This window comes from Juglans microcarpa x Juglans regia, chromosome 2S, assembly GCF_004785595.1.
Source record: "Juglans microcarpa x Juglans regia isolate MS1-56 chromosome 2S, Jm3101_v1.0, whole genome shotgun sequence".
Classification (NCBI taxonomy): domain Eukaryota; kingdom Viridiplantae; phylum Streptophyta; class Magnoliopsida; order Fagales; family Juglandaceae; genus Juglans; species Juglans microcarpa x Juglans regia.
The window spans coordinates 27,355,939-27,375,504 of NC_054597.1; the positions used below are offsets into that span (position 1 = coordinate 27,355,939).

The 19,566-nt window shown below is 33.5% G+C and overlaps 1 protein-coding gene and 1 long non-coding RNA gene across 3 annotated transcripts; one reads left to right on the forward strand and one right to left on the reverse strand.

Moving 5' to 3' along the window:
- Positions 1 to 9,998: 9,998 nt before the first annotated feature.
- Positions 9,999 to 13,824, forward strand: LOC121251518 (probable caffeoyl-CoA O-methyltransferase At4g26220). The gene is made up of 6 exons (XM_041150793.1): positions 9,999 to 10,054; positions 12,116 to 12,195; positions 12,286 to 12,365; positions 12,863 to 13,007; positions 13,079 to 13,210; positions 13,414 to 13,824. Exons 2-6 carry the CDS (start codon positions 12,133 to 12,135, stop codon positions 13,702 to 13,704), a joined length of 711 nt encoding a protein of 236 aa, XP_041006727.1. The 5' UTR covers positions 9,999 to 10,054; positions 12,116 to 12,132; the 3' UTR covers positions 13,705 to 13,824.
- A 2,371-nt stretch (positions 13,825 to 16,195) lies between these two features.
- On the reverse strand, positions 16,196 to 16,796 carry LOC121251523. Of its 2 annotated transcripts, none has more exons than XR_005938039.1 (3): positions 16,542 to 16,796; positions 16,343 to 16,445; positions 16,196 to 16,241 (listed from the first exon to the last, which is right to left on the reverse strand). It is a non-coding gene; the product is annotated as an uncharacterized LOC121251523 (long non-coding RNA). The 2 variants fall into 2 exon arrangements; XR_005938040.1 differs by having other exon boundaries at positions 16,196 to 16,245.
- Positions 16,797 to 19,566: the final 2,770 nt, after the last annotated feature.

A 19,566-nucleotide genomic window follows, 5' to 3' on the forward strand; every position in this document is an offset into this window, starting at 1 on the left:
TTATAGTATGATAACACTAGTAAAATATAACTAGTATAATCTAACTATACTATAGCTAGTATAATATGACTAGTAGTAATTATAATATAATATTATAACCAGTACTATAGTACTATAATATAACTAGTATTTTATTTACTATAGTATAATAACACTAGTATAAGCACTAGCTAGTAACATATAAGCTGACATCTTTTAGTTGATAAGTAGAATAACTTAATTAGTTTAACAAGAATAAAATAACTATACACTATATACTATACTAGTATATACTATATAGTATAGTATAGTATAGTATAGTATAGTACATAATACATAGTTACGTAGTATAGAATAGTATATAATATAGTATATAGTAGTATATAGTATAGTATATAGTTACGTAGTATTATATAGTATAGTATATAGTAGTTTATAGTAGTATAGTATATAGTTAAGTATTATATTATATAGTATACTTATATAGGCATTCAAACTGAGTACATGCCTATTCGAACGGATCGGAATCATCAACACAAATGAATCATCATATTTTATTCTGGAAGTTTCATGAATCCACATGTTCGAACGAGATCTTACATAGTTTGAACAACTAAAGCCTCAATTCGAATGTCCAAATTTCTGTTCAAACAAGTAAATTAAAACAAATATCTCGTTCGAACTGGAAAACATGCATTCAAACATGACTGCTCAATACAAAATATCCAATTCAATTGTCAAATGGTTCACATTCACACAAACTGTCGTTCGAAGCCCCTTCTCCGTCACACGCCACCACTCGCCACCAACTCTGTCTTATATCAACCGTTTGGCACCATCTAAGAGGTATGGCTTATCACATAATATCTCTATGTGCTTGAAATTTGGATAAAACAAGTTGAAATGAGGGTTGGATTTTGAATCCAATCCGATCCCTTTTTGGTGTTTTTTGGCCACCACACATGGCATTTGGCCGTAGAAATGATAGAGTGAAGTCTAAGCTTCACTCCATGTTAAATTTTTTGCTTAAAACCAACGATTATTTTTCACGTTCGATTCTGAGTCGACTCAGCCATGGAACTTCATGGATGATCTCATTCAAATAAAATGGCCTCAAAGTTATTTGAACGAGAATTTTCCAAATAGACATTTTTGTCTTCGAACATGAAACAACACGTTTGAACGTTAAAAACTAAGCTAACGAATCATTCGAATAGTTTTTGCTCTCTGTTTGAACGGAACATTTATGCTATTCAATGGCCATAGGATTTATACTATTCGAACTGCATATTTATCCTCTCGAATCCATATTAATCGTTAGAACAAGTCCCGATTTTGTTCGAATGGGTATAAACAGTTCAAACATCAATCGATATTGTTCAAACAGTATTATTTGGCGTTCGAATTAAATACCTGATAGTTCGAATAGAGTCATTCCTATTCGAGCTTCGTAGTTTATATTCGAACATCATAGTATATAATATAATTAGAACTTTCCATTTTATTTATATTTGTTGTGTATTTGCTTTATGAACAGTGAACTAAATGGCATACATTGGAAAAAAACATGGGAGAGAGGGCCAACCTAATAGTGAAGCTAATGATCAAACAAGGAGGCCAATATTGGTAGAGCGGGAGATCATTATGGAAGATTTCTGTGATTTTGTCTGGGATGGACTAAACATGTTTGCTATTATTAGCGATAGAGGATGGAGTTTGATTTTTCAATAGAGGGGGGTGGCCTATCCTAACATGGTCAGTGAGTTTTATCAGGCCATTGGTAAGATGGAGGCTAGTGATGAGTCATTCTCATTCGTTATTCGTGGAGTGAGTATTACTATCTCAGCAGACATCATCGCTAACTTCCTTGGGATCCCCATGAGCTTGGTGCATATCCTGTACAACAACTGACTGCAGGGACATATGCTAAAGATATAATCGAGGATGAGGCTCTAGCAAATGATGATCTCATACATGATGAGATTCATCAGTCTATGCATGATGATTCGGCTCCTCCATATGATGGTAGCAAGGTGATCAAACATGTTGATTGTATCGCATTTTTTTGAATGCTGAATTTGTTTGTCTCCCATAATATTGATCTGAGGAAATACACGATTGACTTTAGCATCAAATGGGCTCAATTTATGTTACAAATAACATGAGGATAGCTGATTGATCTACCTTTATACTTCCTCATCCGTATCTGATCCGAGTCTCGATATTTGAGTAGAGGTAGTCCATCGTATGCATTGATGATCTCTAACCTCCACGTCCAATTGGGGGTTGATGTGCTAATGACAAAGCGGAATCAACCATAGATCTGGCCTTTTAACAAGATCACATTTAGCAAGAGTGAGGGCCACTTGCGGAAGGGCCGGGAAGGCTCGCATTAATGTTCCAGCGATACAAGATAATGGCACAGAGTGTGATCCAGCTTCTATTAATGTCGGTATTTATAGACAGGTTGTAGGGGCTACTACCATGAAGATGTGATCCCTGCTCAAGGAGCATCGCACACTTTTGAGCCAGGACATGGAAAGGATCATGGAGAGGATCAATGCGCCCGTCATAGTTCGACTGCAAGAGATTGAGGGACGCATTACTGTAATCCAGGAGGACTTGGATTGTCTTACACAACAATTTTGAGTTTCAGATCTGACTTTTTGTTTTGTATCGAACATTGTCACTTTAATTATTATAACATTTTTATTTGTTATATATAGTAGCTAGCTAGTATCTTATCAAAAATCATTTTTCTTATTTTACTTACCAGTTCATGATAATATAAAAAATCACATTCCCTAGAAGGTAATATTTTTTTAATTACAAATTCTTATTTACCATAACAAGAGTCATTAATTAATTTTTAAATTAATTATATAAAATTCATAGGACGACATATATGATATATTTTAATTTACCATAAATAAAATGATGATTAATAGACACAAATAATAATTATTTTAAAAATATATGAATGTTTTTCAATAAATTTCTATAATTAAATATATTTCAATTGTCTACGCCACCTTTCGAGCGACTCTTATGAGAATTCAAACGGTTTATAACTTCATTCGAATGATTAAATATAACGTTCAAACGGTTTCTAACTTACCCCAGGCACAATTGTATATTCGACGATGCATTCCCGCCACGATTATTATTCGAACAGTTATGTCAACATTTGAACGTGAATTACAATATTGTTCGAATGTGTATAAGAGCGTTCAAACTGCATAGCAACCATCTTTACCAGATTTATTTATAACTTCCCATAAAAAAAAAAAAATTCATTCGAATGATTAAATATTACGTTCGAATAGGTTCTACCTTTCCCCGCCACAATGGTCTATACTTTTCTGCCACGACTATTATTTGAACAGTTATGTAAACATTTGAACGGGAATTAGAATATTGTTTGAACGTGTTTGTGAACATTCGAACAGTTATTATTTTTAGACGCTCTATTTCGTCCCAGAAAGTCTAACACCCTCTCAATAGGGGTCGGATTTTTTCCAACCCGGATGAATAGTCCTAAGTAGCATAGGAACAGGGGCTGAACCCTTAGATGTTTTGGGCGCCATGGCCCCCGTTTTTTTTCTTTTTTAAATCTTATCATGTACCTATTTTTTTTTAAGGTGCTCACAAATAAGATTAGTTGTACCGCAAGGCATATTTTTAGCACATTAATCTCATTAATTTTGAAATATTTTTATTTGTTAACGAGTATTTTTGTGCCCTTTATTAATTAATTAATTTATTTATTTTAACTTTTGTGCCCTTTGTTTGGTTTTAGTATCATTTATTTTTCCAGCTTTCTGAAGTTTTTATTGTTTTCTCTACAATTTTTCCATACTTGCACCTATTTTTTTGTTATTAATAAAATTTCAAATTCTAATGATTTTTTTTTCACATCTCAATGAGAAGATTTCTTGGTCTCTTTTTGCGACATATTTATTCTTTTTCTTTGGTGTTTATCCAAGTAGATACATTTTGTTTTGCATTTTTCCTTTCAAGTCTTCCACTAGCTTATTTTGACTAGTCTTTATAGTTAGATCTAGACTGGCATTAAGTTAACAATTAGCATGAAGGCAACAAATCTCTAGTGGCTAATAGGGCTATTCTTGGTCTATATATAGGCTTTATAACATTCAAGCTCAAAATTAATAAAGAAATTTAATTTTTCTTCTCTTAATTTTTATCTTCACTTGTTCATTGTGATGGATTTGTGGAACATTATTAGATTTTTTTATTAATTTAATCAACTTTAAATGAGTTCATTAATAATTTTTTTACTTAAGGCATTTAAATAAATCTTTAGTGATGCACACATATTCGTATATAGGGATGAGCAAAAATTTGAAAATCTAACTCCGAATCCAACTCTACTTCGCATACCGTTAGAGTCAGAGTTAGAATTTTGATTTAGTTTGAATCCGCACCATTGGAGTCGAAGCTGGATTCAGACTTGGAGGTGTTGTTTAGCCAACTCCGACTCTACTTCGATTTGATTTCGACTTTATCCTCCAACTTCGACTCCAACCCTGATATTATACATATGCTATAAAAATATGTATTATTTATATATTGATCATATTTACTAGTATAATTATATAACTAGAACTTATATAATAAAATTCAATACTATACTAGTATTAGCTAATTATTATAAAATAATATACTTACACTATAATATAAATAGACTAATAGTTTAGTATATGTAAACATCACAGTATTACTACCATACTAATGTAAAATAACATGTGATTAGACATTATAATATAAGTATAGTATAGAAATAAATTAGACACTAGTATATAAATAAGTCTTGTGTAATAAGTTAATAACACATAGTATTAATTTACTAAAATATAATAACATGTAATTAGACACCTTAAATACGTCTAATATAGAAATAAGTTATAAATAAGTTATACACTACTATAATGTAATAACGTGTAATTAGATACTATAGTATAAGTCTAGTATAGAAATAAGTTATATTTTTTTATATAAGAAATCTGTTTATTTTTTATTTTTTTATGTTTTTAGTAAACTTGAAACTTGAAAGCCCAAAAAAAAAAAAAAATCTATTATATATAAAGTTTTGTTTAAATTGGACTAAATATTAAGCTAAAAGAAAAGTCTAAGAGCATGTTTGAGATTGTGGTGGGAAATATAACTTATAGTTTTAGGGCTTATAGTTTATAACTTAAATAATAAACTCTATAGTTCAAAAGTTATTTACTGTTTGATAAACATGTATTTAAAGCACTTTTAAAGTTAGTTATATTAATTTTTTAAAAATATATAGTTATCTGCGGGAGCTTTTCTATATTAAAACTCTATATAGAGTTTATTAAAACTCTATAGTATAAAAGCTTCAATTTGGTGTTTTTAAAAAAATTAGACTTTCAGTTTTTTTTTTAGGTGATTAAAATATTTTTTTTATAAATTTACCAAACATATCATTTTTTCTTTAAAAGAGCTTTTAAATAATTAAAATCACTTTTTAAGCTTTCAACTCAATTCTAAACAGACTCTAAATCCGACTTCATTCCAATAAGTTAGAGCCGAAGCTCGATAGGAGCTTAGGAAAGTAGGAATTGAAGTTGGAATCCGTATTCAAATTCCGATAAAGTAGTAATCGAATAGGAATACAGGCTCAGAGACCGTCGATGCTGATCCCAATTCCATATAAAGGAAAACTAGAAAGAGAAAAAAAAAAAATCACATCCTATTGTATTTACATTGATTAGCCCCCAATAAAAATTGATTCGTGCTACTCCCATCTACAAATTTTTTCGAGAAGGTCATTTGGTCTTTTTATTTTTATTTTTTGATTTTTTTATACATTTTTTATATCTTGATCAAATATTTTTAAAAAATTGACAATATCATTAAAAAAAAAATTTAATTATTAAGCAAAAAAATAACACATATCGAGACCCACTATGGAGACAAATCCTCGGTGGGTTTAGTATTTTCCATAAAAATTCATTGTTCGGTGCTTGCTAGGAGCAAATCTTTTGGTGATGAGCAGTGCTACTAGATCGCTTAGAGTAGTCCGCTGCAACTTACCGCTAGGCCAAAATCACATTTATTTTTTTTAATTTTTTTATTCATATTTTTTTATCATTTTAAAACATTTTAAAAAAAATATATCAATACACTAATAGTCAATTCCTTAACTATGAAATAAAGAAAAAAATTAAAAAATAAAATAAAATACATGAAGTGTCAAAATGATGGGACAAGTTGAGTGGGCAAAGTAGCATTATTCTTTGGTGATATATGATTTGAGGCAAGAAATCTTTTTGCATGGACCCACTAGCAGTAGCCGACATCCATGCTACCGATCAAGTCATCCACGTTGTGCATCCTCAATGGATTAGTTAAAAGTTAAATCCATTGAGTATTTAGTTATTAGAAAACAAAATATGATCACAATGGATTAGCTAAATTCTAAATAATTGGACTTTAGCAATAGTGACTTTCAAAATATTTTCCAAATTTGAATGTTATAGTAGATAGACCAAATACACACTACAAGAAAAACTGCTTATTTGTGGCCAGTTAATTCCAGCGAAATAACTATTTACAGTCAAAATGAGTCTGTTTTAATCACAAATGGTCTTTTCGTCGCAATTAAATAGCCACAAAAGTCCGTTTTTCTTGTAGTGACATATCATATCAATTATTTCTCTTTCCTCTTTCTTATCTACTTCATATGAAACATCATTAACTTAATTAGAATATGATTACTAATTCACATATAATAGGTAGAATGAAAAAATATAATAAAATTAAATAAATTAATAATTAAATAAATTAAATATTTTTTAAAGTAATAGTATTTTATTACTATACAATGAATAAATGAATAATCTAATGTGAAAATTTGATGTGAATGGAATAGCTAAAGTTAAATTCATCTCATATTATTTTATTGTTATATAATAAAAAAATAGTTATTTCAATATGGGGATTGAAATAGCCAAAATCAAATTCATCTCACATTAGCTAAAAGTGTCATTTAGTTTTGGCTAATCCATTGAGAGTACTGTTACGTAGTTTTCGCTTGCATGTCTTCTATAGTATTAAGGTGCAGTTTAGACAATGAAATGCGTAGAAATTCTAAAAAATTATAATAATAAGATGAGATAAAATGAAATATTTTTACCTTTTAAGGCCAGGTACTTTGGATTGCATGCCATCAACTCATCCCAGGCCCAGCTTGTGGTGATGTTCTGTCATTATCATAGGGCTCCACCTGCCATATCTCCCCCTTTTCGCTGGCAAGCAAGGAATCTGCAAACAGTGCATGTAAGACTAGTGTAACTGAAATAGTTGTGCTGTGAATGATTTCACATCACCCTGTATCCTCTACGCCTTTTTGATTTTAGTACATACAATATATACTTTTAAAAGAAGGATCAAGAAAATTTCAAAGAAGGTTTGAACTTTGGTTAATTTTTTTCTTTGGATTGCATGCCATCAACTCATCCCAGGCCCAGCTTGTCGTGATGTTCTGTCATTATCATCTGGCTCCACCTGCCATATCTCTCCCTTTTCGCTGGCAAGAAAGGAATATGCAAACAGTTCATGTAAGACTAGTGTAACTGAAATAGTCACTACAAGAAAAAGGGCCAATTGCGGCGATTTTCCATCTTTGCAAATAAAATCGCCGCAATTGGTCATTTTTAACGGCGATTTTATTTTTCGTCGCATAGAGTAAACAACGCCTTTCGATTTACTGGGAATAGATCATTGTGCATCTCAATTGCAGCGATTTTTGTTGACATTGCAGCGATTTATTTCGCTGAAAGATTAAAAAATTATTGCAACGGGCAAACAATCGTTGCAATTCATCTCTGAAGCGCCATAACTTACGGATTGTTTAATTTTTCCCCCGAAACGTAAACACATTCCCTCTCATTTTTTTTTTACTCTTTTCTTCCCCATCTCCGAGTACCTACGATCTTTGTGATACCCACCCTTTCATCAGTGGCCATTGTTTCTAGCCCAAAATCAGAGATCACTTCGCCTGTTTCCTTCACACGAAAGCCACTCAAGCCATTTGCTCCCATTTTTCTACCCTAGAGTGGCCATTATCATGAGATATCTTTCAAAATTATACTGTTGTCTCAACAAATAATTCCCTTAGTTTGTAATCAGCTGTAATTCTATACAAAAGTCGATATCTATTCCCTTTAGGCACTTAATTTTATTCTGTGGAGCTTCATTAACAAATAATGGAATGATTCATGATTAATGGTTCCCTATATAATAAATCATAAAATGAAATTGGAATCAAATTATATTGTGCCGTATGCATTAAGATTATATTAAATAACTTATCCCATTGTTTCAAACTGCAGATTTGGTGCTTTCAAATAAGCTAGTTTTATATGATCTTGTAGAGCTGGCGATTGGGTGGACTGAATACAACTGTGAGTAATGTGTTGTGATTTAATTTGTATGATTTTATGTTTATGGTTTCTTCCCATATAATTTTTTTTTATGTTATTGTCTCGTGTAAATGTTCTTATTTTCATTTTCATGCCTGAATCTTTAACTTGTATCTTCATTTGAGTATTGATTTTAGTTGATAATCTAAATTAGTTCTCTTCATCTTGATTGCACCTTGTATTGAGAGATATTTGTGTGGTAAAAGTATAATTTCTCCCCTCCTTGAAGAGAGTTTATGACTTGCATGTCCATAAGTATTCTGTATTCTTTCTCTTTGTTTTCTCATCCCCTAAGATGATTGATTTGTGCTTTAGATGAGTTCAAGTGAAATTAAAATTTATAAATGCATCTATGAGAAAGAGTGATGTAATTTCGAGTTGACATGAGAGGTAGAGAGAAGCCTAAAAGGTGGGTAGAAGTTCTGTAGTGCTCAATTCCCACAGGGTTAGGAATGCTACATTATATCATTACATATTATAGGGTAATAAGAGATCCATAAATATCAATTCCCCATAAACCATAACTTAGATATTACTAAACCATAATGCAAAATGTAACAAGGTTCAATCGTTAGAAATGCACTATTTAGGTGACCTATACCCGAGCATATAGCTTGGGTATAGTCCATCTCTGTTTTTGTGTTTTTTTTTTCTTTTTTGAAAAACCATTTTCGATGAGTAAATATCTCCAGAAATATTTTTTTCGTTGATTTAACTTATTTGCAACGAATTTTAATCGCCGAAAATAATCTATTTCAACGACAGTAACTGCTGGGATTACATAATAGCGACGATCATTTTTAATCACTAGGAAAAATAACGACTCTTTTGCGGCGATTTTACAACCTTTTACGATAATATATATCGCCGCAATTGATTTTTCTCAACGATTTAATAGTGAACGGAAATGTCATTTCTGTCAATTTTTTGGATAGTTGCGACGCACAAATGCAGCGAATTAAAAATCGTTGAAAATGCTCAAATGCAGCATTTAATAGGAATATTTGTGATGATTTTGAATACTGGAAAATACCTAATTTCTTGTAGAGTTGTGTTGTGAATGATTTCACATCACCCTGTATCCTGTACTTTTTGTTTTTAGTACATACAATAAATGCTTTTGAAAGAAGGATCGAGAAAATTTCAAAGAAGGTTGAACTTTGGTTAATTTTTTTCTTTGGATTGCATGCCGTCAACTCATCCCAGGCCCAGCTTGTCGTGATGTTCTGTCATTATAATCAGGTTTCACCTGCCATATCTCCCCATTTTCGCTGGCAAGCAAGGAATCTGCAAACAGTGCATCATGTAAGACTAGTGTAGTTGAAATAGTTGTGTTGTGAATGATTTCACATCACCCTGTATCCTCAAAGGAACGATCAAGAAAATTTCAAAGAAGGTTTGAACTTTTGGTTAATTTTTTTCTAATCTTGAGCTTTGGTTAATTAGGTGAGAATTAAGAAGGGTAGTTGTAGCGGTCCCATATAAATTCCCAGCTTAAAACTGATTATTTGCCAGGCCTGTGATCACCCACACCCGGACGGATCCGTCTTGTTGATTCCGAAGGTGTATAGTACTGTGCCACAGGAAAAGCTGGTTGCCTGGTGCAGGTCGAACTCCTACTCAATTTCAGCGTCCTAACTTTACACCATTTCCTCCCGCCGGCACAACATATTGGTACTCTCTCTCTCTCTCTCTCTCTGATCTGTCTCTAACGTTTTAGGACATTTTCACAGATAGATCTGCATGTGGGTTCAAACTAATTTGTTAACTTCTATTTATAATCTCGGCAAGCATTCACTTCATCTAGAAACTTTGCATATTACATATTTGATATGGCTAATCCGGTCCCTCCGATCCCCATGTCAAAGGTAATTTGCTCTCTAAAATGGCCAGCTATATATGCTTTTTCTTTGTTTGTGGGCATAAGGTTTTGCCGAGTGACAAGCGATACATTCATGATCAGAAATCTAAAACCAAAATAATGACTTGTAGATCGAGTAAATCATCACGAGTCGGCCCTGAGGTTTTGCACTTCGACTATATTGAAAGAAGAATTCGCAAGGCTTTCCATATGCAAAACATTAGGTTGGAATGGACTAACTGCATGAGATAGTTATACCAAAGATTTGTACATTTGCAAGGTTAATATATAGGGTTTATGGTTCGACCTTAATTTGATCCATTAGTTTGTTTGTGTCATGTCCCTGGGATGCTTGGAGAATAAGATAATATGAGAATTACGTGAGTAGTAGTAAGATGGTTTGTGAATATTAGTGAGATAAACGTTTGAGTTAAGCATTTATTGGGTTTTGAAAAAGTAGAGAGAAAAAGTTGAATATAAAATATTGTAAAGTTAAAATATTACTATATTTTTATTATTATTTTAATATTAGAAAAAAATTGAATTGTTTTTTGTTTGGAAAAGTTGTAATAATCGATTAGTTTGAAATGTAATTCTAAGGGGTGTGATTACCAAACGGTGTACTCCTTAGAATGATACCCTCTCCATGGTAATGGTTCCCATGGGGATGATAGTTAAAGAAGTGTCAAGAGACACAACTTTTTGATTTAATCAAGTTGTGTGTAACTTGTGAAGTGTTAAAAGACATAACCTTTTGATTTAGTCAAAAGGCTGTGTCATTTCTTAAGGTTGTATCATTTACCAACCATTGAGTTACCAATGATTGTGTCATTTGCCAACCAGTGTGTGATGGCCTATAAATAGGGGTTATTGTTGCACAAATTCATTCACTCAATTTCATTTTTCCATCACCAACTTGTGAGACAAATACCCTCACATGAGTGTCACTATATTGTCAAATCTCGTTTTCTATTTGTTCTTCATAATTCTACATGAAAGAGTTTGTGTTTAAATGATATTTGAGAAGAAAATGAGATAAAATGAGATGAAATAAGATAAAAATTATTTCCAAACATCCACTAATAAAACTCCTTTAATAAATTGTTGATGTGGGGTTGACTCGAAAACACCTGTTTTAACCTATTTTGATTTTTGTAATGTAAAGGGGTTAAATCAATCCAGATTATTGACTTGAGTCTATTAAAACAATCATATCTTATAAGCATATATTGTTGCCAATCATGTACAGTTATATCAAGATTATTGACAAAACCAATAATAATAACTAATAAATATAAACTTACTTTTCATTTCACATCTCGATTTATATAATATTAAAATCTGATTCATTTCACTGCAATACTTTTCATTTTATGTTTAGTTGTTGAAATAAACTCAACTCATCTCAAACCAATTATTGATTGGACCCACTACTTTTTCAATTTCCTATAAAAAAGTTAAGCTCATATCAACCTATTTCATATATTTCAACCTAAAAAGTTAAATCCATATCAACCTTAAAAAGTTAAATTTATCTCAATCTTAAAAAGTTAAACTACTACTCACAACTTAACTCATCTCATCTCAACACCAAACACATAGCATTACAAGTTTCAAGTTTTAAGGTTAGATTGGTAGAAACATAATTTAGTTTACATCATGAGTTGTTCAGGTTAAATATTGTAGGTGTTGCAAATTCACCTATATATTGTCCCATTTATATATTGCAGCCAATCGAGTTAGCATGATCCGACCCGAACCCAATTGCCCTAAATCCTAATATTTTTTCATAAAATTTAAGAGACCTCTATTGAAGTAATGGAGCAATATGCAAAAGAATTACTTTCAAAGGGTTTATTGCAGAGTGAAGATTTGTACCGGGTACCTACCATTCTCCTAATTATATAATCTTCTTGATATATATGCTTTTGCTGTTTAAATTTATCATCTCATTCCTCAATGATATCACAGTATATCTTGGAGACGAGTGTGTACCCACGTGAACCAGAACCTCTCAAGGAGCTAAGGCATGTCACTGCTGGCCACCCTCGGTAATTGTTCTCATTTCTATTTAACTTGGTGCTAATTCTTTCTCCTTGCTGACCCCTCAGAGCAATTGATCTAATATTCCCTTGATAAAGAAAAACCAAAAATGATGAGACAATCAGGAGTTCATAACTTCATACTCCTAATAAGTTGACTTCAATTATAAACTGGTTGCCTTGTAAAATAAATGTGATTGCAATTCGAAAAGGGTGATCATAGTTTGAGAGTGCAAAATAAATGTGCTCGATCGCCGGTTTAGTCATACTTGTGGTTGAATTCTTCACTGATCAAGTGTGATCAGTCTCATTGATCGGTGTAAGAATTAGGAATTCATTGTCCAACTTGTCCCAAAATGAGTATAATGGCAAAAAGCAAGAAGAAAACGAGGGGAAATTTGTTCAATACTCACATATGGTGCCTCCACAGGCTGACATCAAATCATCAATTGGCCTTTTCTTCATCTCTCATAATCCATAAAGATTATTGGATTGCCATTTTCTAGTGCTAGGTTTGCTACTTCACCAGATGCAGGTCAGTTGATGGCCATGCTGTTAAAGCTGGTGAAAGCAAAAAAGACTATTGAAGTTGGCGTTTTCACGGGATACTCTCTTCTCCTGACTGCTCTTACAATTCCAGAGGATAGCAAGGTTTGAATTGATCATTTTCAGTATCTTTTACTAAACTATCAAGGTACTTACAATTTGCAGTACTATTACAGATCATAGGCATAGATGTAGATCGGGAGACATTTGAAATTGGATTGCCAATTATTAAGAAAGCTGGTGTTGCAGATAAAATTGATTTCATCGAGTCCGAGGCTTTACCAGCTCTTGATCAACTATTACAAAATGTGAGCATGAGCTTCTTTCTTCATCGCCTTCTTTCTAGCATTTTTTAATGTGGAACCTCGCCAAGACATGGTTCTTCAGATCCATTCTTTGGGATGAGATCCTTTTTCAGTTTAATCTTCTGTTGTGCTTGTTGGTTTACTTCCCACAATAAGTTTTTCACTATCATATTTTTCCTTATTTTGGGTGGGATTTGGTATTGCAGCCTGAGAATGAAGGGAGTTTCGACTTTGCTTTTGTTGATGCGGACAAGGGTAATTATTCAAACTACCATGAGAGAATCATGAAACTACTGAAAGTGGGTGGGGTGGTTGTCTACGATAACACACTTTGGTTAGGAACAGTTGTAATGTCTGATGAGTTGGTTCCAGAGAACTTGAAACGGTGGAAGGAGCCGACAATTGAGTTTAACAAATTAGTGGCAGCTGATCCTCGTGTCCAATTGTCACATGCTTCCGTAGGTGATGGCATGGCAATCTGCACTCGTCTCTACTGAACTTTTTCTCCAAACCTCTCTGCATTTTTACTTGTAAGCATTAGCTTATCATGAAGAACTGTTTTGTGGTTAAGCAACCAGAATAAGCAGAGGTTTTAATAAAACAGATGGGTTCACCCATTTCTGTGTTTAGCTTTTCTAATGTCAAAGCCAAGTTATATTCAAAATAACTAAAAGTTAAAGTCATATTTCTTATTTGGGGTCTAGATTACATGATTTTTCAACAGTAGACCCGACTAAATTCAAGGAATTACAGGATATCATTTGGTAATTGATGGACTTAAAATTCTTTTCTTTCCTTTCCTTTCTTTTTTTTCAACCAATTTGCCATACGAATCTATTGTACCAGACGCCACATCTCTCTTTGGGAAAATGATATTATTCCATAATATAGGACCAGATCTTTGCATGGATCCAATTTGATCATGCTTTATGACACAGTTCAGTGACTGAATCACCGGTAAGTTGAGAAGAGAAAGGAACATGTTTGTGTTCATCATCTCATTAATCGGTACATACAAAATTGCAATGAAGTAAGAAGCTGGCATGACAAATTCTTGCTGGTGTAGGCAAGCTGCGATTGTATTGGACCAACTCTTTCCATTTTCATCAAAGCTTTCCCACTGCGCGCGCAGAGAGAGAGAGAGAGAGAGAGAGAGAAGACAATGTAATGAGTTTGAAGAAAGTAAAATTTCATCCTTTGGCAAAGAAGATCTATTAAACAAAACATATATACAGCCCTTCTTGTAATCCTATGTTGAAGAATTACTACCTGTCACTTAAAAATATATTTCCCAACACAACTAAAATAAATCTCCAAAACTTTATATGCAAAGCTCAATCTTATGTCATCTAAATAAACACCTTGAAAACTCCGCAAGGTCATTATCGCAACAAAAAAATAATAAACTAAGGGATCCAAAATCTCCCAGTAGTCATAACAAACCAAACTGATAATTTCAAAAGTCTTACAAAACCCAAGATATAATTAAATCTAAAAGACATCAAATCTAAAGGACATCAGAATTCATTATTTTAACATCTTCTCCTTAACTTAATCATGCTCACCATTCTAATCCAGGTCCTTAGTTGGACTCTCCACATTATCTGAAAATATTATGAAGATAAAGGGGGTGAGTTATCAACCACTCAGTAAGCAGAGGACATATGCTAGCGTGCAAACATGAGCATTTACAAAGTATAGCACGCAGAACAAAAATATTTTCCAGAGTTATCATGCAGAACAACACATGTTTTTCAAAAGTAAAAGAGCAATGGTTTTAAGACAAGTAAAACTCATAGTACTTTGGCATAACATAAACTGAGCATCATCATCACATCAAAACAGAGCATCTCACAGAGCAGAGACCATGTTTCACCCCTGTGGTGGGGTTATGCTAATCCCGGTGGCCAAACCAGGCAGAGACAAAGGTGAAATCTTTCCCTTATTCTTCTCGGAGCCCTGAGTGTGCACACAGGAAAGACCACAATAAAACCACTTTGTTTCCAAAGTGAGTGCACTCAGAGACAGAGAAGTTGGTACCAACCCAAACAGAGCAGAGTAGAGATAGAGTCAGATACAAGATCAGTACATCATGCCAAAGGTTTTCAGATGCCATACTAAAATAAAATAGAGTATCAAAACATAATCAGATGCTTCTCACATACTGAAAACAAATGTCATAGCATCTTTCTAAATAAATACACAATTTTTCAGATTCTCAATATCGCTCTTTTTTAGATTTCAAAGACCACATGACAGAATTTAGCTCATGTCTGCACAATACATGTCAGAAAATATTTTTTCTTTTCACACAGGTTTCATGAATAATGCAAATAAGTGACCGAGGTTGGTTTTTGTTTTCCCTAGTTCTCATTACATCACAAATATGCAAGTTTTCAGAAAGTCAACCTCAATCTTATTAACTCGTATAAAACCTAGCATAAGAACCCCGCTTACCTAACTCCTACAGCGTATTATCTATGCCTTGAAAACGATCTCTATCAGTCTTGTCACCTATGCATAAAAATAATATATATAAACTAAGTATTAAAAACCAACAATACAATTTCGATCTAAAAATTTAAAACCCAATTTCTAAACCATATTTCAGCAAATTTAATCCAACTCAAACAGTCAGATAACAATCTGGACAACCCACACTTCAACCCAAAATACCATATACCAACTTCAACATTGTCTTATACGCCCACCAAAACCAATGTCAACTCAAATAATCAATAAATCACACCCATTTCAGCAGCCCATAACTCCAAGCAACCACCAACAATTTAACCAAAACAACATTACACATTAAACGTTTCTCTTCGTTCACAACTCCACAAAAGAAAATCCAACACTTCTAAATGTTAATCGGCACCCAACAAGACTCACTTCTATTTATTTCTAAAACACAAATCCAACAAATCAAATTTTATTCTTCTAACACACGTAAATAGGTGCCAACAAAAGTTTACAACAATATCTTTTACCTAGCATCGCGTGGTGATCGGTGAAAGAAGGGAGCGACATAACACTGTCTAGAGATGAAAAAAAAATAATTCCCTATGATTCAGTAAGAAAGTCAGAATTTGTTTCTTCAAGAGAGAAAATTACCCAACGAAGTGAATAACTTACAGTTGAAGGCTCAACGTTTATGAGAAACCGAGTAGAACGACATAGTCACTGCACTACAACAAACACGAAGACGCACGGGAAAGAAATCCACCAAAACCACGGACTACACCCAAAAAAAAAATCTATTCAATAGCCATTTCGTGTAAGAGGAAAAGAGATGTGAAATCTTAAAGAGGAAAAGAGAAAAGAAGAGATTTACCAACTGGAGAAGCTCTCAGCAACCAAGACTGAAATTTGTTTTACCCAAAACTGCAGCTTCAACAAATACTGAGCAATAGAGGGACGTGAGAGAGAGACCGATCGTGAGGGAAAAGAAAATGGAGAATTGTTAGGGCATGAAACTCAGACTCACGAAACAGACCCAAACGAAAAGAAGAGGAAACTCGGGAGAGGAAAGGTGGGTAACGGGTGAGAGAGAGACGTCTAGAAGTGAAGAAGAAAGAAAAACCGAAAGAGAAAGAGGGAGGAAAAAATCGGGAGGAAGCTGATGAAGAAGAAAACACTTACCCAAAACGGCATCGTATCATGCACTCTAAGAAAGGCTGGGCCTTGTTCACGGGACTCGGCCACACACTCTGGGTCTTACACTTCTTCCACACTCCTTTTGCCAGCTATAACAGTCAAATGATAACAAAAAATAAAATCAGGTTCTTGAATATCAATGTTAATGGTTCTCCAATTTCATTACCTCCCAAGTGCAAGAGGTGTTGTGTTGATGTGTAGTGAAGGTCCCAAGGTCGATTTCACAAGGACTAAGACAACTTATGCTTCAAGACTGAAAAGACAAAAATGGAAAAATGTATCTATCTAAGAACACCCTCTTAGTCACTGTTTTGACCAAGGGTAGTTCTTTAACAGAGTTGCTCTCTTCCCAGTTGCCCAAAGATTCAATAGGAATGAAGTAAGATTGGCCTACTCTTCTATTAAATCAAATTACTCAAGAACTATATTAAAACTTGTATCAAACAGACTCAAGCAAATTAAATGAGCGAAAATGAATTTTGATTATCTAAAGAAAATAAACCTAAGTCTCGGGGAACCCTCTCACAGTGAGTAATCTAACGAGTTCATAATCCCATTGTCTTCTGCAATTGTTAATCCAGTCTAGGGTAAAACATTTGGATAATGGATGAAATGTACGCTCAGCAAGAGAAATAATAAAGATATTCTCAATAAATTTCTATCATTCCAGTTTGGTAAACACATTCAGAGAAATGGGGGTTTCACCTTTCAAGCATCCAACGTGCTATCAATCAACAAAAGATAAAAAAAAGTTAAAAAAAAAAAAACCCAATCATTGACTTGATTTGGAGATGGATAGCAAACTTAATGAAAGGAAACAATCACCACAATCTGGGAATAGATACCCTTAAAAATAACACTACTTGATGGTTTCCCCTGACTTAGGGTTCAGATATTACTCTCCCTTCATCTGAGGATTCCCAAGTTCAACCAAAATGAAACTGAAAACAAACATTCCTAAGAAAACTCAACAAGGAAAACAAACCCTAGCTTTTTCTTCCCTTCTTCACCTGTACCAAAACAACACACCCCTCTGATTCCCCCTCTTTGCCTTTTATCCTCCTCCTTTTCATCTTTTGCCGCACCCTTAATTGAATCCTCTCCAATTCCATCCGGTTCCTAGAGTGTAGAATCTGTAAGTACAACGCAGAGAAAGGGTTAGGTTTCGAGTAATGGAGCATCTGCGAATATCCTAAGTGTAGTGCGAAGGTGTAGTGGGAATCCTAAGTGTGAAATGGCCATATTACCCATTTATCCTTTCCTTTTGACTTCGGGCTGTCCTTTTAGTAAAAAGCGATGTGTGAGTGAGTATTTGTAGTGATTGTCAGGTAAAAAGTCCTAATTAAAATACTCTCTTATTACAATTTTTTCACTTAATCACACCCTCCAACTAGCTTTTTGCTAGCCTCTAGCAAATAAAGTGATCATGAGAGCAAAAATTCACTTCAAAATCTAATTCAAAGATTCATGCCATCAATCAGATCCATTGGTTTTAGAATTTAAGGGCTAATGCAGATCTGATATTGATTCTCCACAAAAATTTATACATTACCCAGTCAATCTGCCAAGGAGACAAGAAACCACCAAAAACAGCATAACCCTGAGTGTGTGTTATGATAGAATTTCCAAAGTTGACCACTAAAGTCCATTCTAAAGATTCATCAGAAATAGCTGTTCAGGAAAGATCAATGATCTTACTATAAGTCAAAACTAATGCAATGGTGGCTTTCACCCTATTACACTTTAAAATGCACCTACTTTTTTTCCAATAAGGACCCCGGTAATAGGCAGCATTTTCTAATACATAAGTGTACATCATGTAACATGTTTTTTTTTCTTTCTTTTTTTTTTTTCTTTTTTTTTTATTATCTCTGGCTTGTCTATTTTCTCATTTAATATACTTTAGATTTATTCCTAAGCCATTAGGAGATAGTTCATTAGAGTTCCTTACAGCTACATTGATGAATGCACCCTCATGGTACAATGGGGTTACCAAGGTAATTCCAATGTAAGTGTAACCCAGTGGTTAACTATTTAAAGCAACACACTCCTGGCTGAATCAACCCACTAATGGATAAACATCTATTTTGAATTAACATATCAATTCTCAGATGCTACTGCAACTTATAATTCCAAAAGTTCTTTTCTCAGACATAAAATTTTGAGCATAGCAATTTGGAAAATAAAACTGATGAGTAGAGAACTTACGCTCTCAAGCTTCAAGACAACTGATGTGATGCGTATTAACAATTCTGATTCCAATTCTGTTCCCACCCCCAAACTAAAAATATGCATTGTCCTCAATGAGTAGAAACTGAAGGTAAGGGACAGAGAAGAAATAGAAAGAATACTTGGATCATGTTGTAGGTAAAAAAAAGAAAAGAAAAGAAAAAAAGTATAGCTGATAAGAGAAAACCTACAAAACAACAGAATGAAGTAAAACTAAAACAAACTGAAAGGCACTACTGAGCAGGAGGGTAGATGGGATCTTGCAACAAACTGGTTGTAACCTCAGGTAAAAAATTAGTTAGAAAGGGTTTTAGCCTTTGACCATTTACTTTGAAAGTGTTTCCATTTTGAGGGTTCACAACTTCAATAGCACCGTGGGGCCAAATGGTTTTTACCACATAAGGTCCACTCCATCGAGACCTAAGTTTACCAGGGAACAAATGAAGTCTGGAATTATAAAGTAAAACTTACTG

Bases quoted from the DNA above. Each gene is read 5' to 3' on its own strand.
- LOC121251518 (XM_041150793.1), top strand. From the start codon at position 12,133: ATGGAGCAATATGCAAAAGAATTACTTTCAAAGGGTTTATTGCAGAGT. The intron at 12,196-12,285 runs GTACCTACCATT...ATGATATCACAG, and splicing joins AGAGTGAAGATTTGTACCGG to TATATCTTGGAGACGAGTGT. The intron at 13,008-13,078 runs GTTTGAATTGAT...GTACTATTACAG, and splicing joins CAATTCCAGAGGATAGCAAG to ATCATAGGCATAGATGTAGA.